Below are 22,370 nucleotides of genomic sequence, written 5' to 3' on the forward strand. Positions count from 1 at the left end.
TAGCTCGGTTGAGATGTGCTCTTCTTTAACTTCGACAAGGTGAATTTTTCTACGTAAATCGCTTATTGCCAGTTGAAAAATTTTCTATAAGACTACTAAACTCATGGTTTAGATGAAACTACCTAAAGTAAGCTGCAAGAACCCATTGAACAGCTCATTGGGTATCTTCCTCATCAGACGGGCTTTTTTCTTCGCTTGACTGCTCGCTCTCGTTGTCTTCTTCGCTGTCTCCCTTTGTCCGCTCTAACAGTTCGTTAGTTTGACCATCTTTATGCTGTTTCAACCATAATTTCTCCCATGAGACTATACGGTCGACATTGGCCTCCATTTGCTCCGTACTGTCACTTTGCAATTCGACTACTATCTCTTGTTCATAGGAATCTGTAGCGTCTTGCAACACCACCCCCATGATCTCTGCATCAAGGTTTTCCTGGATCTTAGCATCGTGATAATCTCGACTTTTTAACCTATCGTACAGTATGGTATTGTCACATCTTAATACAACGACCAGATCGATGAGTCTTTCTGGAAATACATCATTAACATGCCAATCTACTATAGCCGCACCTTCACGAAGCAAGGGCTCCAATTCGTCCAATAGCTTATCCTCGTCCACAATATACGACTTACGAGCCTCATCGTAACCGTCATGACAGTCATGTTCTTTAGCAAAGTCCGAAATGTTGTAGTACTTGTAATCAGGCAGCCTACGTTGCAAAAGCTCACAGGTAGTGGACTTTCCACAACCTGGAGTACCAGTGATCAATAAATTGGGCTTGAATCTGCGAGGTTCCATCTGTTTGTTTCTAGTAAAATTATTCAGTTTGATGAATTATTCGAAGTTTTCAATTTATTAGCGAATAGAACGAAAAACCACTGCTTGAAGCTTTAACATAACCTGTGAAACCAAAGGTAAAGTCGATAATCAGCATAACTAGAGCCCTCTGAATAAGAAATCATCATGGAGAAGTTTGGATTGAAGGCTTTAGTCCCTCTAATCAAGCAGGAAGAACGCGAAACAGCTAGTCTTTATGACCATTCGATCACGCTGGGGGCAGACCTATCATCGATGCTGCATTCACTTGGAATACCTAGGGATTCAAAGAGGCACAGAGTGTTGGATACGTTTCAGTCACCGTGGGCCGAGACATCTAGAAGTGAAGTGGAACCAAAATTCTTTATACCTGATTCCTTTACCAATATACCACAGGTATTACAATCACAGACTACACCACCATGTTTCAATTCAGTACAGCATGATCAACAGCGAGTGGCCCTTTTCCAAGACGAGACGTTATTCTACCTTTTTTACAAGCACCCTGGTACTGTCATTCAGGAACTGACGTATCTGGAGCTAAGGAAACGTAATTGGCGTTATCACAAAACTTTGAAGGCATGGCTAACAAAAGATCCAAAGATGGAACCTGTGGTTTCTTCCGATGGCCTAAGCGAACGAGGCTCGTATGTATTCTTTGATCCGCAAAGATGGGAGAAATGTCAGAGAGAGTTCTTACTCTTTTACAATGCCATTATGTAAAACGAATTCACCCCACTGTATTTATAATTAGCGGAAATAATATAATTGCATTACCAGATACATATACTTTATTTCTATACGTCTTACAAAAGATAGGAATGAGGTGAACTGAAATATTTACAGAAAATGTCCGATCAAAGTCATACTTCGATGGCATGGTACCTCTTACCTCTGAAACCCGCTATATACATATTGAATTGGTACACTTCCTGCGGGTTCATGTCATTAAGTTCCCATTTGGTACTTCCAAAGACGTTCTTGACAGGTTCCATCAGAACGTCAACCTCCTTCCCGTATTTGTCTTTGACTGCATCAACATCACGAAGCAAATCGGCCTTATTAAACCCTGTGGTAAAGATGGCACACTTGGTCTCAAGCAAACCCTTCATAGTTTCATTCAACCACGATGCAGAAGTCTCTGGTGCGCCAAAACCAGGGTGGAAGCAGAAGAAGACATCCAAGTATGGATCGTAAGGGAAAAAATCCTGAGCTTCATGCAAAACATGAAAAAAATCTGTGTGGTAAACGAACGATATAGTTTCGTCGACTCTCTTGACCACGGGCGTAGAGGATGTAACATATTGGTGTTTTTCCTTGTTAAGTAGACACTCGGGACCGACAAAGTGAAGTTCGAACATTTGTTCGGGGAACAAGTACTGCAACTGTTTCCAAACGTGCCCAGGTAACTGAGCCTCTGCACGAGCTCCCAAAATAAAGATTCTCATAGGACGATCCTTAGTAGAAGATATTGTCTTATTCTCCAGTGGGTACAAAGTGTAACGCAGGGCAGCCAAAGATTTCAAACCTTCCAATGTAACAGGTCCCTTAGGGTTCAATGAGTATGGTGAGAATTGGTGTAGTACTGAAGCGATCGAGATCGGATAACTCAACATCTTAGTCACTGCTGCCAATTGAAACTCTGTGTCCATCGAATAAAACTGACGTGTGTAAAAGAATAAATCCCAGTTGGTCATATTCACTGTACGATCAAAATCCTGACCCTGCGGAAAATCAAACTCAGGAAATGGTCTACCACTTCTCAAATCGTGCTCGTAAATGTTAACTTTCTTCAAAATTTCATACTTCTTCGACTGATGATACTGCTTATCTTGTTCCCAGGCTTCGCGAGAGTGATGGGTTGGAATACCTGACAAGGGACAAGTATAATTAATCTCTTTGCCAGTAACGGGACAACGAGCCAGAGTCCTTATCCTTGCCGCACGTTCTCTCAAATCTCCCACAGGGGACTGATCCCATGGATGAAACCTGTTCTCTGGAGTTGGATCATCTGGAGAAGGAGGAGGGTCTAACCCAAGAGCGTTTCTAACAAATCCAATGATAAACCGTCTCTGGTTGAACACTTTACCGCATCGTTGAGCCCTCAAAGACGGAAAACGACTAGTTGCTGAGAGCATCATCACCCACAACACAAATCTTTCTTGGTAAGGACGTTTAAATAGATATTCTACTCACCAAAATACCGTTTATCCTAGACCTTTCAAGCTCTCTCTTAGGCTTGTAAATTTCTAATTAATAAAATATTTCAACCCGTAACGAACGAGGCGATTTTTTCAACCTTCTCTTTCAAGATTTAAAGCTACAGCTTCACCAATTGAAACCTAATTGGAACAGCTCCTAAGAGGCTCTGTTGGTGGCTAGGATGTTTCTTCGCACTGTGAGACAGCTATGTACAGCGACGGCGAGAAGTCCAACGAGTTTTGGACGTTTTATCCCCGTAGAAAGCGGGTTGTTGAAGACGATGGTACAGTCGCCAGCCTCCTTGATGAGTGCTAGTCTGACGCCACCTAGTATGTGGACCAACGTGAAACAGCAGGAGCCTGTGGTTGGATCTGGGTCGCAAATTACAATGGAATTGGACTCTGTGATGAGGAAACGGAAGAAGAAGATGAAGAAGCACAAATTGAGAAAGAGAAGAAAGCGGGAACAAGCTGAGAAGAGAAAATTATCCCAAGGTAGGTGAATAAAAGAGTTCTTGTATATATGTTTTATACGTGGTAAGTATTATTATGCATAGCGTTGTGAGATGAGGCCGGCTCAGATGAATTTACGTAGCACAATGTAGGCGACCAAGAATTGAATTAAGATCGCCATCACGATGATCGAGTCCTTAGACCGTTTCGACAGGATTGTACTGTACTTCCATTCCTCAGACAGATACGTTAGGAGCTTGAAACTGAATTTACTCATCAGTTCATTCCTATTCATTTCACCGATCTCCCCGATGACGTCCATGTTCCAGTCAAAGATCTGGCTCGATACCTGAAGGATTCTAGTCTTTTGCGACTCAGAAAGTTCCTGACGTGTAGCCAGCTCATAGCCCTCTTTGTACTTCCATCTCAATTTGTTCTCTGCATCAGAACCTTCGTCACTGAACGTGAAGAAATTGGTACCTCTGATAACAAGCTCCTTCGGCGTGAGGTACTCGAACTTTGGAAACAATCCGGTGTGTCTGTACAGATTTGAACGCATAACTTTACCACCAGCAAACAAAGCCAAATACAGGACGTGACAGTACGCTAGAATCGTGCATGAATCCTGCTGCACAGTGCTATGAATAGAATCCACAAAACTCTGCAACTGAGGTGCTAACGGCTGGTGTTCGACAAAGTTTCTCAAAGACTCCGAATCACTATACTCAGGCGAGTAAAGAACTTCCAAATCCTTGAATATCCTATTAGTTCTGCGAAACTCTTCCAACCAAAATTGCCTCAACACATGTTGCATCTGTCTCTCCTCATCGTTCTGCGGATCGTTCAACAAACGGTCCAACTCTTGTTCGACAGCATCAAAGATGTGGTAAAAGGCCAGTATACCTTGTCTGTAAATGAACCCATGTTTTAAAGCGAAAGCAAGCCGGACACTCATATAAGCGTTGACCTTATTATGAGCATCTCTTGTATGGAAATTGATTCTATTGGCCAAAGCACCCACATCCGTAGGTGCCGGAATAGTCTTGGCAACACTAGTCATATTCTCTTGATTTTTGTGGTTTTTTTTTCCACTGGATCTGAGAAGCGAATGAATAAACGTTTATCTAGCTTCAACCACTCAACTTATATACAAATAGATTCCCTCAATACAATTGCGCCCCGTTGCACCCTCAATGGCTCATTAGTCTGTGATTCAGACCTACTTTCCTCGAGCATTCGAGGTGTTGAGGGTGCATTCAACATGGTGAGGCTGAACATGCATGACACGGTCCCGATAACTCCTGGCAAGTCATGCGACGGAGACATCGGTTATATTTAAGCAACATGGCTCTGATCCTGGTACAGCTCGACAATCTGGGCAGAGGAAGTGGCATCTTCGACAGACTTGTCATCTCTCAGACGAACGAACCTCGGGAAGCGTAGAGACACTCCTTTATCGTAAGTGGAAGCACCTGCCTTATAGACGGGGGATAGTGAGAGATCAGCTGTGAGCACTTCGAACAGAGTAGTGGGCTCGAACCACACGTCTGGTTCTGCACTGCTGTCGAAGACGTAGGTAGCTTTGGGTCCGTCGAGCGTAGTTTTGCTGAACCTTTCGTAGAGTTGCTGGAGCATTTCGTCGGAGAAACCTGTACCGATTTTACAGCAGGTTTCGAATTCACCGGAATCTTGGTTGTAGCAGCCAAGTAAAAACCCACCGTAGGTACCTGTACGCTTACCACGGCCGTAGTAGGCTCCTAGGACACACAAATCGAGTGAGTCGCCTACTCCGTCGAGGTAGTCTTTCTTTAGCTTTAGCCAATTACGAGATCGTTTGCTGGGTTCGTAGTGGGACTCTGGACCGTCGAGCATCTTGACCATGAGACCTTCGCAAGAGTCCTTGACTGATTGGTCGAGAAATTTTTGTAGTTCTTCCACCGAAGAGGTGGTCAACTCAACAGCGTATTGAAATTCGCCAGCAACTGGTTTAGTCACTTGCGCTAGTAATTCTCTTCTCTCTCTTAGAGACTTGTTGATCTGTCTTTCACCATTGTGACATATGATATCGAATGCAAAGAGACACACTCTGACTTTGACATCCTTGGCTTCAACATCCTTACGCTTTCTTGTACTGAGGACTTGGAATGGTAGGATCTTTTGTTGTACCTTGTCCCAGGCTACTGCTTCACAATCCAAAATCAATGTCTTTGTGTGCTCAAGGTCTGCGACGAAATCTCTGATACTGATTTCGGGGTACCTTTCAGTCATGTTTTCACCATTACGTGAGTAAATTCTCATTGTTCCATCTTCAAGTAGATGTACTTGCGCTCTTTCACCATCATATTTGTACTCTGATGTAAAGGTTTGGCCCTGGAATCTGTCAAGTACTTCGGTGATAGACTTAGTTGGCTTGGCAAGCATCGGTTTCAAGGGAATACCGGGCCTCAATCGGCAATGCTTGTCCAACTCCATTATTCCGTAATCTAGACATGCGTTGATAACAATCTCATAGTTTGGCACTTGACAAAATGCGTCCCTAATCTTTGCCTCTGCCTGTTCAACAAGTTCCATCGATGGCTCCTTACCAGTTTCACCCTCGTTGGTCAGCAAAGCTTTCGAGAGTGAGATCAATACTGTTTTCTCGGCTAAACCAATTCTCAATTTCGACTCTAGAGATCTTATCAGAAACTTGGCTTCGACACCTTCACACGCGGTGAGCATTCTCTTGATCAGCTTAATCTTTCTAGTCTGCGAATCCTTCCCTTGTGAATGGGCAATTGCTCTTAAATTTTCGAACACTTCACCCACAGTCAACGGCTTGGGCTTAAACATCGTAGGTTGAACGTTTCTTGCTTCAAGCGCGATTTGACCCAAGTCACCCATCTCTCTATACCGATTTTTAACCTGCACGAGGGATTTGCCACAAGCTTCACTGATAGTCTTCATCAACAGACCTTCTCCCAGTCCCAGTTCCAGTCCTGGCTCATAATCGGGACCCAATCGGTTGATGAACAAGTAGGTCGTTGGGATCAAGTTCTGTGGGTTATCCTTCATGATGCGACTGAAAAATTCTGAGCAGATCTTAATAATTGAGAGTCTCGAAGACGTGCCCTCAATCTCCTGGAACACATTGCAAACGTCCGAGTAAGGTACCTTTGAGTAATAAAGATCGGGAGAGACTGGTTTATCTCCAGACTCAACACCGGCCGACTTCACGGGCGACAAAGATGACGTCTGCAACTTGACAGGTGAAGATGACTTGAACTTCTTCGTAACGGGCTCATCCTGATTATCTCTGGACTCAATGATCTTCACATCACCATTTACTTTCTCCTTTGTATCATCCTTCTGCACTGCACTGAAAAATCGAGCCAAAGTGGCCTGTTTCTTGCCCGAAGACATTCCCTTGTTGATCAATAGTTCCACTAATGGTCTGCCAACCACTCGAAACATGAAATAATATCAGGCCAAGTTTCTAATGATCCCTCTTCACCACTTCAACTAACATTTAAACGGTCAAACCGAATCACATCGCAGCCCATCGCGTATCGCTAACGAGCGAACAAGCATACAAAATACCACACAAGGCGTCCTTTCCTACTCAATTGATCTCCAGGAGGCCTTTAAGAGCATCAGATATCGTAGTAATAGCCAAGTTAGGCTTTAAAGAGCTTATTACGTTGAAAAGTCACGTGAGACCTTCCTGGCTGCGCACTGTAGTATGAAAGAAGTGAATTTTGTAAAAGGGGCATTAACTATGATAATGGTACTTCAAGGTCAGCTAAGGAGTCACCGAGAGGTCTAGCATCGATTATAGTAGCGGGAGGATGTCGAAACAGTTTGTGCGGTCTGCGAAGAATGTGGTAAAAGGATATTCTTCGGCTCAGGTGCTGGTTCGTAACGCTACTGCGAACGAATCCGAAGGTCCCAGTGTGGATGAGCTGGATGAGTTAGCTGAAAAAACTTACGATAGCGTAGAATTCTTCGAAATTATGGATATGATTGATAAGAGGTTGAACGATAAGGGAAAATACTGGAGACATATTGCCAAGTCACTGACTGTATTAGACTATTTGGTGCGGTTTGGGAGTGAAAACTGTGTTCTATGGTGTCGTGAGAATTTGTATGTTATTAAAACACTCATGGAATTTAGGAACGATGACGATGGAGGTGTGGATCAGGGTCAGATCATCAGGGTGAAGGCTAAAGAGTTGACTAACCTGTTGAGCGATGACGAGAGATTGAGAGAGGAGAGAGAGATGAATAGAAAGGGAAGGAAAAATGGGACAAGAAGAAGGAGAAGAACTACTGGTGAACAGGATGGGTTTGATGATGACCTCCAAAGAGCTTTGGATGAGAGTAGACTGACTGCAGAGGAGGATGAAAGGCGTAGAAAGATGCTGGGCAGTGAAGATGACGATTTGCAAGCTGCCTTGCAGTTGAGTAAAGAAGAGGAAGAGTTGAAGAGATTGCAGGAGATGCAGAAATTGCAACAACAACAAACACAACAGCAACCATCACAGTACTACGATATTTTTGGGAATCCAATCTCCCCAGAGGAATACTTCCAGTATCAACAACAACAGGATCTATTGGCCCAGCAACAAAGAGAGCAGGAGCTTTTGGCACAACAACAGGAACAACAAAGGTTGGCAGAGCAACAGTACTGGGCAATGCAGCAGGAGGCTTTGGCTCAACAGCAGGCATTAGCTGAGCAGCAAGCTTTGGCTCAACAACAGGCGGCACTACAACAAAACCAGTGGTATCAGCAACAACAAGCTAGCGGGTATTATCAGCAACCCATGGCCACAGGCTCTAACAACCCATTTGCGCTAAACAATCTGCAATTACAACAGGCCCGTCCTGCTCAAAGCAGCCCTGTTCCCAATTTCACTTCAACACAAGCGCAATCTCCTCCTAAGCCTCAACCTCAGGCTCAACCACAGAAGCAGGCCCCTCTACCTCAACAACCACAACAGGCACTGAAACCAGTAAGAACAGGAGACTTAGCGATGACCGAGAAATATGGAGAATTAAACAAATTGCTTGCTACAGGCACGGGTATTGATACTTTTGGTAACACAGGTGATGCCCGTATCCCAGCTCAACATACGAAGACTGGAACTTTTATTAATTCTCAAGGTACTGGTTATAGACAAGTGACAGGCGAACCAAAAAAGAATCCTTTTTTGCAAAGCCAATACACTGGTATACCTAGTTCTAACATAGTCCCAGCTCACACTGGTTATGGATTCGGAAACCAACCATCACAACAAAATCAAGCACAACAGCACCAAACGGCCGATCAAGGAGTCAGTTTGATTGACTTGTGAAAAACAACTCACCCACCCCAACCCAGGTTGGCATTGTAGTATAATTATCAATGAGATATACATGTGTTTATTTATACAAAGGATTAAATTACATATCCAACAGTAATAAACCAGTTATGTTTTCGAGGTCTTCATGCGTAAGTACAATTTCATTACTATTCCTCTGAGCACCAGAATGCTCCACCTTGATCTGTTCCTTATTGGCAGATGATCTCAATACAGCTTCACGTACAAACACTTCCATATACTTCTGCATCATCCCGACGGTTTCGTCTGTTATATTGGTACTTTCATTCTCAAAGGCCCCCACTTGGAACGTACGAGCGATAGTTTCCTTTGGGATTTTATCAACCATAGTTCACCGATTTCATTCACTTCCAACGTTGATCTTATGGCTTACAATAAATAATTCAACTCGCGTTTGCATGAAAGAATGAAAGAGATTAGATGGCTATATAACATCCGATTGAATAAATTATGATCTCTCGTTGCTCGCGTTTGAGGTTCAAGTAGTCTACTCTTCCACGTAATTTATACTGTTGAATTTTGGCCTTAAGTTAGCAGGACAAACCGTTAAGTGATAACAGTCGAGGCGAGAATTAAAACTTCCAAAGACTTGACTATATTACTAAGGTACAAGAGCCTTTTGCAACACATTTCTAGCAAACAAACAAGCTCATATATTGCATTGTTCCTCATCTTTTCTAGTGATTCATAAAGTGCTGAGCGAGTTTGTTGAAAAGTTAACAGCTCATCAATTTAAGTTAACACCTATAAAGCCAAAATTGCAATCATTTAGCAATCATCTAGTAATTGGATGGTATCGTAATTAACAACCATACGTGATGAGAATTACCAGGGTGTTATCGATAGGGCTAGCACTGGTCCACTTGGCCAGTGCTACAGATCCATGGGATCAGGCCAAGGAGATGTTACGGCAGGCCGTTAAAAGAACAGACCCTATCGGGGAATCAATCAAAGGTGAGGGAAGTCATTGGGAACATCGAGATGCTGCTCTTTACATACCAATGGACTACTATCAGGAGGAAGAAGAACGACGTTATGTCTTATTTTGGAATGAGAAGTCCACTGAATGGCAAAGGACTGTGTACAATCTACTAGTAGAATCTAGTAATGAGTATGATAACGCAGAGGCAACTTATGCCCTGGCTCAATTGCATTTATGGGGTGATTACGATTTCCCTCATAACAAGACACTAGCGTTCAAATACGCCGATAAATTTAACAATCTCACGAGATGGACAAATAGTTCTATTCTTTTCGATCTTGCAGTGATGCACTCTACTGGTCTTTTTGGGGAGATTCCCGTTGAACCACTTAAAGCGGTACTGTGCTATCAAAGGGCGGCTTCATTAGGTGACATACGAGCTAAGAATGCGCTTGCTTACAAGTACTACACAGGAAGCAATGTCCCGCGAGATTGTAACAGGGCTTTACTGCTTTATAGGGAAATTGCAGATGAGATTCGGGAATCTTTCACGGATGAAGAATGGAACGTATACTTCCCTTATGTTGAGAGCTTTGATGTAAGAATACCAGACTTTTCTGATGGCTTATTAGGGAAGGGAATATCTTTGATGACCTTATCAACAAAGAGAATGGCATCAGCTAGACCAGATATAACATCTTCTTTTCTTACGCGAATGAATGGCGGCCAAATCATCTTGAACTTTGGGTCCGGTTCCAATGGAGCAGCTTTTGCAAATGACGATGATGAAAGCGACGACAGGCTAGTTGACATATACTACACGGCTTGGGACGAGTACAGGGGAACATACACAAAGAATAGGAACTGTGATGCAGCTAGGCGCCTGTTGGAGGTTACTTTCACCGCTTACGATTCTCAAGTACCATACATGGATAACTTACAGAGATTCTTCTATGCCCGGTGTTTAGACCTACTTGGTCATATTTATTTCACTGGTGAAGCTCAAGAATCACAAAACATTGCACTAGCTGAAAAATACTTAAAGAGGTCTATCGAGGTTATCGGAAAAAGCAGTAGTGTAAGATGCAGGTCGAACATTGATTTGGGACTCATAAATCAGTATGTTTATGGGAACGAGACAGAAGCCATACGATACTATAAGAGAATGGGCTCTTCTCAAAGTAATGATGGAACAGTTGAGTTTCAATTGTCAAAGTTGAGTAAAAAATATCCTACCTTGCACTTGGGGGATCCATTTGCACTTATGCAGACGGCTTACCTACGGGGGCACTCCCCATCTGTTTATGAGTTTGCTGTGATGACCGAGCAGAGTATCAATAATCGTTACAGCTGTGAAGACACTACCTACCTCCTGAAGAGGTTTGTGGAAGAAAATGAAGTAATCATGGCACCTCAACTGAAAATTGCATATGGTGAACTTTTACGAGGTAACGCCGAAGTAGCTCTATGGGCTTATGCTCAAGCAGCAGAACAAGGTTTTGAAGCCGCACAGGTCTCGGCTGCTTACATTTTGTACCAGCTACCGTTCAACTTTGAAGACCCACCCAGAACCATCCCTGAAAGAAAACTCATGGCTATTTCATACTATATCCGTGCATTCAAACAAGACAACGTTGATGCAGGTGTCGTAGCTGGTAATATCTTTTACGACATGGGAAATCACACCAAGGCAATGAGCATGTATCAGAGCGCATCACTAAAGTTCTCTCCCCAAGCGATATGGAACCTAGGATACATGTATGAGCACGGCCTAGGAACTGACGTTGATTTTCACCTGGCCAAGAGGTACTACGATCAAGTACTCGAGCACAATCCCAAGCACTATTTATCAGTAAAACTTAGTGTCTTAAAACTTAGACTCAAGTCATGGCTTACATGGCTCACGGGAGGTAGATTGAAATATGGGACAATTGAAGAAGACGACAGGACTAGCAGTATGGCTGAATCCTGGTTTTCCAAATTGACTAGCAGCTTCAAGAAAGCTGGACGAGAGAATTCTGGTCTTCCTCGAGATTCTGAATCATCCAGAGAAAGTCGTACCACAGCGGCCCAAGAGCAGCAGCAGCAGCAACAGCAACAGCAAGAATCAGATGACGACAGCATATGGGACACCCTGGAATCCTTCGGGCTCCAATTAGAGGACTTGATGACCATTGGCTTCGTACTTTTCATCTTTCTCTTCAGTTTGGTCATCAGAACTTTGGCCGCCCGTAGAGGTTGGAACGTCCGCAACAATGGTATGAGAATTCAGATAAATGGACAGAGACCCCGAGGTAACTTCGACATCCAAGTATTCGCCATCTAGCGGCATCCCAGGCCCCATTATCATAGAATCTTTGTAGTATGTCATTATAACTGTTGAACAGGCCTAAGTTACCCGCTTTCAACAAAGTTAAAGAAGATTGAATAAATGCAGACTATAAACCTCGAGACACGGTAGCTAAGAAGTACATCGAAGCGAGATTTTTCCTTTAAGAGACCCCATTGAGCTTAGTGCGAGAGTTAGAAGATGCCAACGATAGCTAACGCTCACAATAATTTGATTCATGACGCGATTTTAGATTATTACGGCAAGCGTTTGGCCACTTGTTCTTCGGACAAAACAATCAAGATATTCGAAGTTGAAGGTGAAAATCACAAGTTGGTAGAGACTTTGACTGGTCATGAAGGTCCAGTTTGGAGAGTAGATTGGGCGCATCCAAAATTTGGTACAATTTTGGCTTCTTGTTCGTACGACGGAAAAGTGTTGATCTGGAAAGAGGAAAATGGCAGATGGGCACAAATTGCAGTTCACGCTGTGCATTCAGCTTCTGTGAACTCAGTACAATGGGCCCCTCATGAGTATGGTGCGTTACTCTTGGCTGCTTCGTCTGATGGGAAAGTTTCCGTCGTGGAATTCAAGGAAAATGGTACTATTGCTCCTTTAGTGATCGATGCGCATGCAATTGGTGTCAATGCAGCAAGTTGGGCACCTTCTACTATCCAAGAGGGTCCTGGTGCTCAACAGCTACGCCGGTTTGTCACTGGTGGTGCCGATAACTTGGTAAAGATCTGGAAATACAATCACGACGCTCAAAGCTACGTCCTAGAAGATACATTAGAAGGTCATTCCGACTGGGTAAGAGATGTTGCATGGTCCCCTTCTGTTTTACTGCGCTCTTATATAGCCTCTGTCTCTCAGGACCGTACTTGTATCATCTGGTCACAGGAGCATGATGGTGGTCCATGGAAGAAGAGCTTGCTTCAACAGGAAAAGTTTCCGGACGTGTTGTGGAGAGCTAGCTGGTCTCTGTCTGGTAACATCCTGGCTCTCTCTGGAGGTGATAACAAAATAACGCTGTGGAAGGAAGATTTGCAAGGTAAGTGGGAGCCAGCCGGTGAAGTTCAAGAATAATGAGTACCGCTACGGGATAGCCATGTCTAGGAAATATCGATTGCGATTATACGCTAAGCCTTGTATGTAGAAGTACATTAGACGTAATAAAATATCGAGGAAACTAGGGTATAAAAGTCTCCTTTACAATTCTGTTACCACGTTTTCGATTAGTCGTTCGACATCTAGAGATGCCTTCTTACCGTTTTCCAAGACTTCTTCATGGGAGGCGATACCTTCATCCATTGACTTGGGGTGTTCATCATGCACACTTGGTGGCTTATCCATAACGCAGTTATTGGTAACCAAACTTAAAGCTAAAACTCTCCAACCACTGTGTCTGGCAATGATGACCTCTGGAACAGTACTCATTCCAACGGCATCACCTCCGATGGATCTGAGCATACGGCTTTCGGCCCTTGTTTCAAAAGTGGGACCTGATACGAACACGTAAGTACCTTCGTGAAGTGGTCTTTCGATCTTAAGTTCCTCTTTTTTCTTGAATAGAAGTTTCCTCAATTCTAAGTCATAGGCATCACTCATTGGCAAGAAGCGAGGACCAACTTCATCAAAATTGGGGCCCTTTAACGGATGTAGACCTGAGAAACCTGGGAGATTGATGTGATCGTAAATGCACATAAGCTCGGCGGAGTTGTAAGCGGGATTCAATCCACCAGCTGCATTAGTTACTATCAAAGTCTTGACATCCCCCATGTGGTTCAAAACTCTGATTGGAAAAGTTGCATCATGCATACTGTGACCTTCGTAACTGTGAAGACGACCATTCATTAGAACCACTGGCGAACCCTTCATGAGACCGAAGATCAATGTACCGGTATGTCCTTCCACAGTACTTTTCTTGAAACCTGGGATCTCTCCATAAGTAATTGCCAAAGGCTCTGGATTCGATGTGGTTAATCTTGTAGTGATTCCACCAAGACCTGAACCACAAATGATTAAAGTTCTTGGAGCAAACTCTCCAAAATCCTTAAAATGAGCATTTAGTCTACTTTTGAGGTAATCTGTAGCACTATGAATCAGTTGACGTTGTTCATCGATATTGAAGCTGCTCATTGAGCCTCGTATTGTTTTGTTTACACTCGATCTTTGAAGTCATTATTCTCGATTCTCGAGATAACACTTGTAACCGCCTAAATTAATCTAACGCGAACAAACGACAAGATCGAACATATTATTAAAAGACAAAAGACAAGAACTAGTGAATGTTGATATCGCGGCGTCTAAAAGTTAACCGCTAGAAGGTTAATTCATTATCTATAGTTGATATATAGGCTTCTACTTCGACACCAATAACCAAAAAAAAAAAAAAAATTTACAAAAAAAATACCTGGGAATGCTGCAAGCATATTTAATTTCGAAGTGGTTAATTCCAAGCAATGCAGCATCTCATAAGGTGATATATCCATAAGAATTACCACTATACTTTCTTAAAAAAAAAACCAAAAAAAAAAAAATAAGGATGATATCTGGTGAACATGATTTCAATGAAAGAAGTCAATTGAGAATTCTGTTGACCAGAGATAAAGGGTTTGAGTTTGTTGAAGATGGAGGGATGGTGAATTTCAATTGAACGCAGAAAAATTGATCCGCTGTTTTCAACATTTTTTACTTTGCAGGGGTATCAGGCATCAAGTAAAGAAAAGGACGAAACTTGAACATCAAAATGTTTTGAAATATTGTACATCGGAAAACAGGCATGATAATGAAATGAAGCACAAGGCTTTAGGCATTATCAGTCTGCAAACATGATATCAGTGCAGAGGGAAAATGGATAACAGAAGGTGAGAAAAAAAAAACGGGAGCTCAAAGTCGCACAACATCAATACTGAGGCTGAGCAGCGAAATGTGCTTGCATTTGAGGGGGAGGTATACCCTGAGGAGGGATGCCTTGCTGGGGAATTCCCTGCATAGGATACCCATGTTGTGGAGGCATCGCTTGCTGCTGCTGTTGTGGTGGCATGTATTGCTGTTGATGTACCTGCTGCTGCGATTGCTGATGCTGTTGCTGTATTGGAAATGGAACTGGTACAGCAGACGCGTCATCTGCCACATACAGAGATTTGTCAATGGTTGCTGGGATAGCTGCAATCTCGGTACCAAGTTCCTGCTCGATCTTGTAAAGGTTGAAACGGTCATTCCAGTTGATCAAGTTAATCGCTAAACCCAAATGACCAAATCTACCAGATCTACCGATTCTATGTAGATAGGTCTCTGCGGTCTTTGGGAAATCAAAATTTATAACCACGTTGACTGCCTGAATATCGATACCACGAGTCAGTAGATCAGAACACACCAAAGTACGAACTTTACCTTGACGAAATTCGTGGAACACTCTGTTTCTTTCCTGCTGTCTCATTCTGGCGTGTGAGTAATAACAAGAGTAACCTAGATCTGTAATCTTCTTGGCCAGTAATTCAACACGGTTAGTGGAGTTACAAAAGATGATGGCCTGGTTGATTTGCAATTTTGAGAACAGAGTATTGAGACAGTGTAATTTTTGTCTCTCTTCGACAAAAGCGTAGTACTGAGTTATACCTTTAAGAGTCAATTCTTCCATCAAGTTAATCTCATAAGGCTTGTGTAAATGTTTCACCATGAACTCCTTCACCGTTAGGGGGAAAGTAGCACTAAATAGCAAAGATTGGTGTGATTGAGGCAGGAAGATCAAGATTTGTTCGATAATTGTCTTGAAATCACGCGACAACATCTTATCTGCTTCATCCATAATGAAAAGGGAACACTCACTTAGATCGGCCAGTTTTCTAGAAGCCAAATCAAGCACTCTACCGGGAGTTCCCACTAGAATATGTACAGTTTCATTTAACCTCATAATATCATCCTTCAAATTGGTACCACCAGTGGTCACCATACATGACACGCCACAATGCTTACCCAATGTACGTACAACCTGAGACGTTTGTAATGCAAGTTCTCTCGTTGGGACCATGATTAAGGCCTGTATCTTGTTCAATTTGGGTTTAACCTTTTCCAACGCAGGAATCACAAAAGCAGCAGTCTTACCGGTACCATTCTTTGCTCTAGCCAAGATATCCCTACCAGCAATAGCCACAGGAATAGATTCTTCTTGAATTGGCGAAGGTTTTTCGAAACCGGCTTCGAAAATACCCATCAAAAGTTCTCTTTTCAAATAGAAATCCTCGAATGAGTTACCTTTAGTATTGAGCACATCATCAGTCTGAGGCCTGGTATCTCTCTTGGGAAGGTTCAACTGTGCTTTCCAAGATTGGTCGTCACTCATTTTTTCGAACTTTTATTGTTGTTCGTAATACAATATTATCTCAGTCGTGAATAACACAAAACTTCGAGAAAAAAATGTGGAAAAATAGAAGTAGTCGTTAAGAGGAGATGTACAATTGGAATTGCAGTAATTAGTACAGTTAGGGCTCCTTTCAAAATTGGTTTTGTTGTTGTTTGTTGTTGTTAAAACCGTCAAATCGTCTCCTTCTTTTATCGAAAAGAAGCGTTAAAAAAAAATGACTCCCTTACCCAGCCTTAAAATATTATATCATAGGTGACGAACTGTCCGATTAAACCAGAGAATATCCGGACAATCTATGATGTCCGAGACGACCCTGGGTAAACCGGACATATTTTATGTGATATATTTTATGTGTCCGGTTTACCCAGGGTCGCCTCGGACAGGTTTACTTTTTTAGGCTCGAAGAAACTGTGGTTGGCCTTTCCTCAATGCATATATTCACCGTTGATCAATAGAAGGCTTGGTCCTAGTAATGAAGTTGTTAAAGTTTATACTTTGGGAGTTTTTTATTTGGTTGGGAAACGTGAATGCATTGAGAGTTTGATCGGTAGGTTTGGTTTGCTTATTCATCAATTCCTTGTTTTGAATCTACTTTTTGAGAGGTTTCTAAAGGATAGTTATATCTTGTTGGCATGATGAATCCTGAAGTTCCTAACGTCTTCCAGGGGAAGTCGTTACAAAAACGCAATTTCAAACAACTGAGTTTGGCGACTCTGGAAGGGAGGAATAAGAGTACCGAGATTTTAGAACCGATGGCTACGGGAGCCACGGCTTCAGTATCTTTAAATTTAAGTTTGCCTAAGAATGACGCCAGTAATCTGTACCTCCGAAGAGGATTGAAGAAGAAACTTAATTTGGATAGTCAGTCAATTGCCGCTCCCATGGTTACTTTTGATAGAGCTTTGAGTACTGAGAACCTTGTTGCGCCGCAACAACAATCTTTCGTAGTGAGCAGCCCGACAAACTCTTCCCCTTCGACGTCGACGAGTTTGACTCAGGTTTTTACGCCTATGGAGGATGATAATATGCAGAAACAATTCGGGGAAACAGACGCTTCCATGGGAGGTGTTATAAGAAATGCAGAGCCAATGACGATAAATAGTTCAATACAATTGCAAGATCTGGTGCAATTGGGTAAGATCGGATCTGGAAACTCGGGAACGGTTATCAAGGCGTTGCATGTTCCGGATTCCAAGATTGTGGCTAAGAAAGTTATCCCAGTGGAGAATAATAACCACCTGGTGGTGAATCAACTGGTCAGAGAGTTGACAATCATGAAAAGCGTTCATCCGCATGAGAATATTGTCTCTTTCTATGGAGCATATTATACACAATCGGGAAGTAATGAGATTGTTATCCTGATGGAGTATATGAACTGTGGATCGTTGGACAAGATCTTATCGGTATACGGACGATATTGTCAAAGAAGGCAAAACTTAAGAGAGGAACCATGGTTTAACGGTCTGGTGATCTCGAAAATTTCATACGCCGTACTCAATGGTCTATCGTACCTGTACGAAAAGTACAAGATCATTCATCGTGACATTAAGCCTTCCAACGTGCTCATCAACAGTCGTGGTCAAGTAAAGATTTGCGATTTTGGTGTCTCGAAGAAATTGATCAATTCCATCGCCGATACATTTGTCGGAACCTCCACCTATATGTCACCAGAACGCATACAGGGAAACGTCTATTCCACTAAGGGAGATGTTTGGTCATTGGGTCTAATGATCATCGAACTGGTCACTGGTGAGTTCCCGCTTGGGGGTCGAAACGATACTGCGAATGGTATTTTGGATCTTTTACAAAGAATTGTCAATGAACCATCGCCCAGACTACCGTCTGGTGGAGGATATAATTTTTCAAGGGAAATGATTGATTTTGTGAATAGGTGCTGTGTTAAGGATGAGACCGAAAGGTCCTCGATCAATGAGCTACTATGCCATGACTTCATTGGTAAATATAGGACAAAGGATAAGGAATTCAGGCATTGGTGTAAGAAAGTTAAGTTTTGTCTAAAAGAGGACAAACAGATTAGACGTGAAGATAATGAACGAGCCAAGTTGGAGAAAAAACAATTAGAGAAAGCCGCTGAAGCTGCTACGACTGCAAGGAGGTAAGAAATTAGTTAATAAGATAATTATTAAAATTTGATGTTGCATTTATTATTTAAATTCAAAATTTCTTGTATTCTTTATTCTTGTTCCATAGCCAGCCCTCAGTACCTCTGAATAATCCGAATATGACGAGTGCACCACCGAATCCACGTACTCCATTCTTCCACCATTTTGGATTTTGTTTCTCGAACTCTTGCAAAGAAATGCCCTTCTTACGCTCCTTATCAGTATATTTAAATGGCTGACCAGCTGCCAAGTATCCACCAAAACCTACTGAGAACATTGTAGCCATCACTTGGCATGGGACGCAGTCCATGGTCTCTTCAGTACTCAAAGTTCGTTGTGGTGGTGGATTGAATACAGATACGATATTACTGGACATTATTTGCTTGACCGCTATAAACTTCTTTATTGTAAATGTGCATCACATCGCTTACTTATGTTTCGCGCAACATACAATTATTGTAATGGTAAAGTTTCAAGGCTCGTTTAATTTACCATTCAAAGTAAAAATTCGATGAGTGAACTCTCTGAGTTTCAGAAGAGACGTCTTGAGAATATCAAGAGGAATAATGATTTGCTGAAGAAATTGAATTTAACCGGTGCTGCTACCAAGATCAAGCGAGAAGCTGGTATAAATGAGGATCACCATCCCAAAAAGAAGAAAGCTGCTCGAAAACCAGCCGAAAAGAGAAGTGTGTCTCCCAAGGTACCCAAAGTACCGACTAGACGTTCTAGCAGGCTAAGAGGACAGGCAGCTGAGGGGAATGGCGTGCCTAATGTTAGTGATAATCACTTGATGAAGATGGGGAGAAGCAATTCCCCAGATCAGGCTTTGGTCGATGAGATGAAGGATACAAAGATAGTTGGAGATGTCAAACTTAGTGATCTTTTGAAAGGTGAGGATGAAGAAGAACTGATCAACAAATTCAAATTGTACGCTGATAGGAACTTTTCATCCGGTGATTTCTTCCAAGAGATTAGAAAGCACCAGGGCAAGTCAAAACCTCAATTAGATGAATTGCAAAAAGATTTTGATTTACAACCATACGATGTTTTCCAACCTAACGAGATCAAGATCACGCACGATCGTATCACGTCAATGTATTTTCACCCAACAGTCGATAAAAAACTGATTATTGGTGGTGATACATCCGGAAACATTGGCCTGTGGAACGTTCGCGATGAACCTTTAGCCGAGAATGGTGCCGATGACCTTGAAGAGCCCGACATAACAAGGGTTCAACTATTCACAAAAAATGTTGGAAAAATAGATTGTTTCCCGTCGGACACCAGTAAGATTCTTGCCGCATCCTATGACGGGTTTATTCGTTCAATCGACCTAAACACCTTAAAAAGCGACCAGCTGCTGACACTCGCCAATGAATACGGCGAAGCATTGGGTGTTAGCGATTGTCAATTCAGCTATGAGGATCCCAATATACTCTTTATGACAACTTTAACAGGGGAATTCACTACGATGGATATAAGGTCAAAACCCTCAAAATGTGAGCTCAAGAGATTATCCGACAAGAAAATTGGGTCATTCAACATAAACCCCAGCAGACCTCACGAAATTGCTACAGGCTCTCTAGATAGGACACTTAGAATCTGGGACGTGAGGAAGATCGTAGATAAACCCGAATGGTCCCAGTATGAAGATTTCCCCAGCTACCATGTGATATCCACCTACGATTCCAGGCTAAGTGTCTCGGCAGTCTCGTTCTCTCCCACGGACAACACACTGGTTTGCAATGGTTACGACGATACCATAAACCTTTTTGACGTGAGTGCGAACACGCTTCCGGAATCATTAGAGCCTAAAACTACAATCAAACATAACTGTCAAAGCGGGCGGTGGACAAGTATACTAAAGGCAAGATTCAAGCCGGACAAAAACGTCTTTGCCATTGCTAACATGAAGAGAGCGATCGATATCTACGACAGTCAGGGCGAACAATTGGCTCATCTGAATACGGCAACAGTACCTGCAGTACTGGGTTGGCACCCACTGCGAAACTGGATCGCCGGAGGCAATTCCAGCGGGAAGGTGTTTTTATTTACAGATGAACAAGACATCAAGATAGAGGAAGCATGATATAGAGCCTTCAGAAGCTATTAGCACTGACCATGTTAACTTATAAATCATCATTGATAGACTGATTGGCGACTACGTATGAAAGGATCTTTGGTCTTTGGTTTTTGTCCTTTCTACAAAACATGCATTGTTTGTGTTTATTTTTTGTAAACTGTAACAAGGTAAAACAACAAATATTGAAGATTTTAATTTAAAAGACAAGGTTAGTGGTGGAAAGTTCATCCTGATTTCGGCATTGATTTCTCACTGTATAGCTGATATCCCAATTATCTGTTGGAACCTTACAGCAAATTCATTGAACCGTTTTAGACCTTGTTTGGATCGTGCCGATATAAATCAGATCAGAAATAATGCATTACTCTACCCGTTCAATGAACTCAGCTGTTGCATCTGAATACTCAAAGGATAATAAAACTGCTGTAGATGAGAACTATGCTGGTTTTGCAAACGTAAAGGATAGGTCGAATCGAGAAAGAGGTTATCAGCAGCATAGAGTGGCATTGAGTGATGTAACTTCTCAGATTTCAAACAAATTGCATACTATTCCCAGCAAGAATGACATAACGGATAATCCTGACAATGGGCCTATAAAGCCTCGTGTCATGATGAGGAATGAAACTTACCTCACAGATGAGAATATTAACAGCGATGCGAGGTTGGAGTCTAGGCGAATTGATGAGGATATGAATGTGGGCGTTGTAGCAGACGAAGATGAAGCGGATGAAGAAGAGCCCGAGGAAAGTGATGATGAGGTTAAAGAGCCATTATCGCCCATTTTTGATGCTAAATCTAAAAGGATATTGGATCAAGCTTATAAAGAATGTCACAGAGTAGCACCCGATCCCATGGATGACGATACTTACGACGTTGTTATGGTCGTGGAACTAAGCACAGAGATATTTCAGTACATGAGAGAGCTTGAGTTGAAATATAGGCCAAACGCTAACTATATGGAGGATCAACCCGAATTAAAATGGTCTTACAGAAGCACGTTAATTGACTGGATTGTACAGGTACACTCTAGGTTTCAACTCTTACCCGAAACCCTTTATCTCACGGTTAATATCATTGACAGGTTTTTATCCAAGAAAGCGGTAACTTTGAATCGGTTCCAACTGGTTGGAGCTGCTGCGTTATTCATTGCCGCAAAATACGAAGAGATCAATTGTCCAACTTTGAAAGATATCGTTTATATGCTCGATAATGCTTATTCGCGAGATGATATTATCAAAGCTGAGAAGTTTATGATTGACACATTAGAATTCGAAATTGGTTGGCCAGGTCCAATGTCATTTCTAAGGAGAATAAGCAAGGCTGATGATTATGAATATGACATTAGAACATTGGCCAAGTATCTCTTGGAGACAACTATAATGGATGCCAAACTAACGGCAGCACCTCCAAGTTGGCTAGCATCGGGTGCCTACTTTTTGAGTAGAGTCATATTAGGATCCAACGACTGGACGTATAAGCACATATACTACTCGGGATACACACAAGAACAAATATTTTCGCTCGCGACGGTCATGCTGGAAAATTGTCGATACGCAGAAAGTCGTCATCAGGCAATATGGAAGAAATATTCTGAACGTCGTCAGCACCGTTCTGCCCAAGTAGTAGCCAAGTGGATAGCATTGGCTGAGAAAAAGGTCGACCAGTCAATGGCGTAAGTGATAAATAAAGGTAATCTATAGGTGCATTGATAATTGA

At 42.3% G+C, this 22,370-nt stretch overlaps 15 protein-coding genes across 15 annotated transcripts; 7 read left to right on the forward strand and 8 right to left on the reverse strand.

The window, feature by feature from the left end:
* Positions 1-154: 154 nt before the first annotated feature.
* On the reverse strand, positions 155-796 carry FAP7 (nucleoside-triphosphatase; the record flags this gene model as incomplete). The annotated part of the gene is made up of 1 exon (XM_003680252.1): positions 155-796. One exon carries the CDS (start codon positions 794-796, stop codon positions 155-157), a length of 642 nt encoding a protein of 213 aa, XP_003680300.1.
* A 165-nt stretch (positions 797-961) lies between these two features.
* On the forward strand, positions 962-1,537 carry CDC36 (CCR4-NOT core subunit CDC36; the record flags this gene model as incomplete). Its single annotated transcript, XM_003680253.1, has 1 exon — positions 962-1,537. One exon carries the CDS (start codon positions 962-964, stop codon positions 1,535-1,537), a length of 576 nt encoding a protein of 191 aa, XP_003680301.1.
* A 140-nt stretch (positions 1,538-1,677) lies between these two features.
* MSS51 (Mss51p) lies at positions 1,678-2,955 on the reverse strand (the record flags this gene model as incomplete). The annotated part of the gene is made up of 1 exon (XM_003680254.1): positions 1,678-2,955. The coding sequence occupies one exon, from the start codon at positions 2,953-2,955 to the stop codon at positions 1,678-1,680; it is 1,278 nt and encodes a 425-aa protein (XP_003680302.1).
* Positions 2,956-3,592: 637 nt separating this feature from the next.
* HMX1 (Hmx1p) lies at positions 3,593-4,528 on the reverse strand (the record flags this gene model as incomplete). The annotated part of the gene is made up of 1 exon (XM_003680255.1): positions 3,593-4,528. One exon carries the CDS (start codon positions 4,526-4,528, stop codon positions 3,593-3,595), a length of 936 nt encoding a protein of 311 aa, XP_003680303.1.
* Positions 4,529-4,803: 275 nt separating this feature from the next.
* CDC9 (DNA ligase (ATP) CDC9) lies at positions 4,804-6,921 on the reverse strand (the record flags this gene model as incomplete). Its single annotated transcript, XM_003680256.1, has 1 exon — positions 4,804-6,921. One exon carries the CDS (start codon positions 6,919-6,921, stop codon positions 4,804-4,806), a length of 2,118 nt encoding a protein of 705 aa, XP_003680304.1.
* A 374-nt stretch (positions 6,922-7,295) lies between these two features.
* On the forward strand, positions 7,296-8,801 carry ENT1 (epsin; the record flags this gene model as incomplete). Its single annotated transcript, XM_003680257.1, has 1 exon — positions 7,296-8,801. The coding sequence occupies one exon, from the start codon at positions 7,296-7,298 to the stop codon at positions 8,799-8,801; it is 1,506 nt and encodes a 501-aa protein (XP_003680305.1).
* Positions 8,802-8,889: 88 nt separating this feature from the next.
* MHF2 (Mhf2p) lies at positions 8,890-9,156 on the reverse strand (the record flags this gene model as incomplete). Its single annotated transcript, XM_003680258.1, has 1 exon — positions 8,890-9,156. The coding sequence occupies one exon, from the start codon at positions 9,154-9,156 to the stop codon at positions 8,890-8,892; it is 267 nt and encodes an 88-aa protein (XP_003680306.1).
* Positions 9,157-9,646: 490 nt separating this feature from the next.
* Positions 9,647-12,076, forward strand: HRD3 (ubiquitin ligase complex subunit HRD3; the record flags this gene model as incomplete). The annotated part of the gene is made up of 1 exon (XM_003680259.1): positions 9,647-12,076. One exon carries the CDS (start codon positions 9,647-9,649, stop codon positions 12,074-12,076), a length of 2,430 nt encoding a protein of 809 aa, XP_003680307.1.
* Positions 12,077-12,280: 204 nt separating this feature from the next.
* SEC13 (GTPase-activating protein SEC13) lies at positions 12,281-13,165 on the forward strand (the record flags this gene model as incomplete). The annotated part of the gene is made up of 1 exon (XM_003680260.1): positions 12,281-13,165. One exon carries the CDS (start codon positions 12,281-12,283, stop codon positions 13,163-13,165), a length of 885 nt encoding a protein of 294 aa, XP_003680308.1.
* Positions 13,166-13,288: 123 nt separating this feature from the next.
* On the reverse strand, positions 13,289-14,218 carry PNP1 (purine-nucleoside phosphorylase; the record flags this gene model as incomplete). Its single annotated transcript, XM_003680261.1, has 1 exon — positions 13,289-14,218. The coding sequence occupies one exon, from the start codon at positions 14,216-14,218 to the stop codon at positions 13,289-13,291; it is 930 nt and encodes a 309-aa protein (XP_003680309.1).
* Positions 14,219-14,984: 766 nt separating this feature from the next.
* DHH1 (DExD/H-box ATP-dependent RNA helicase DHH1) lies at positions 14,985-16,424 on the reverse strand (the record flags this gene model as incomplete). The annotated part of the gene is made up of 1 exon (XM_003680262.1): positions 14,985-16,424. The coding sequence occupies one exon, from the start codon at positions 16,422-16,424 to the stop codon at positions 14,985-14,987; it is 1,440 nt and encodes a 479-aa protein (XP_003680310.1).
* A 653-nt stretch (positions 16,425-17,077) lies between these two features.
* Positions 17,078-18,565, forward strand: STE7 (mitogen-activated protein kinase kinase STE7; the record flags this gene model as incomplete). The annotated part of the gene is made up of 1 exon (XM_003680263.1): positions 17,078-18,565. One exon carries the CDS (start codon positions 17,078-17,080, stop codon positions 18,563-18,565), a length of 1,488 nt encoding a protein of 495 aa, XP_003680311.1.
* Positions 18,566-18,620: 55 nt separating this feature from the next.
* On the reverse strand, positions 18,621-18,944 carry DMO2 (Dmo2p; the record flags this gene model as incomplete). The annotated part of the gene is made up of 1 exon (XM_003680264.1): positions 18,621-18,944. The coding sequence occupies one exon, from the start codon at positions 18,942-18,944 to the stop codon at positions 18,621-18,623; it is 324 nt and encodes a 107-aa protein (XP_003680312.1).
* Positions 18,945-19,079: 135 nt separating this feature from the next.
* Positions 19,080-20,660, forward strand: CMR1 (Cmr1p; the record flags this gene model as incomplete). Its single annotated transcript, XM_003680265.1, has 1 exon — positions 19,080-20,660. One exon carries the CDS (start codon positions 19,080-19,082, stop codon positions 20,658-20,660), a length of 1,581 nt encoding a protein of 526 aa, XP_003680313.1.
* A 350-nt stretch (positions 20,661-21,010) lies between these two features.
* CLB3 (B-type cyclin CLB3) lies at positions 21,011-22,330 on the forward strand (the record flags this gene model as incomplete). Its single annotated transcript, XM_003680266.1, has 1 exon — positions 21,011-22,330. The coding sequence occupies one exon, from the start codon at positions 21,011-21,013 to the stop codon at positions 22,328-22,330; it is 1,320 nt and encodes a 439-aa protein (XP_003680314.1).
* Between the last annotated feature and the right edge of the window lie 40 nt (positions 22,331-22,370).

This window comes from Torulaspora delbrueckii, chromosome 3, assembly GCF_000243375.1.
Source record: "Torulaspora delbrueckii CBS 1146 chromosome 3, complete genome".
Classification (NCBI taxonomy): domain Eukaryota; kingdom Fungi; phylum Ascomycota; class Saccharomycetes; order Saccharomycetales; family Saccharomycetaceae; genus Torulaspora; species Torulaspora delbrueckii.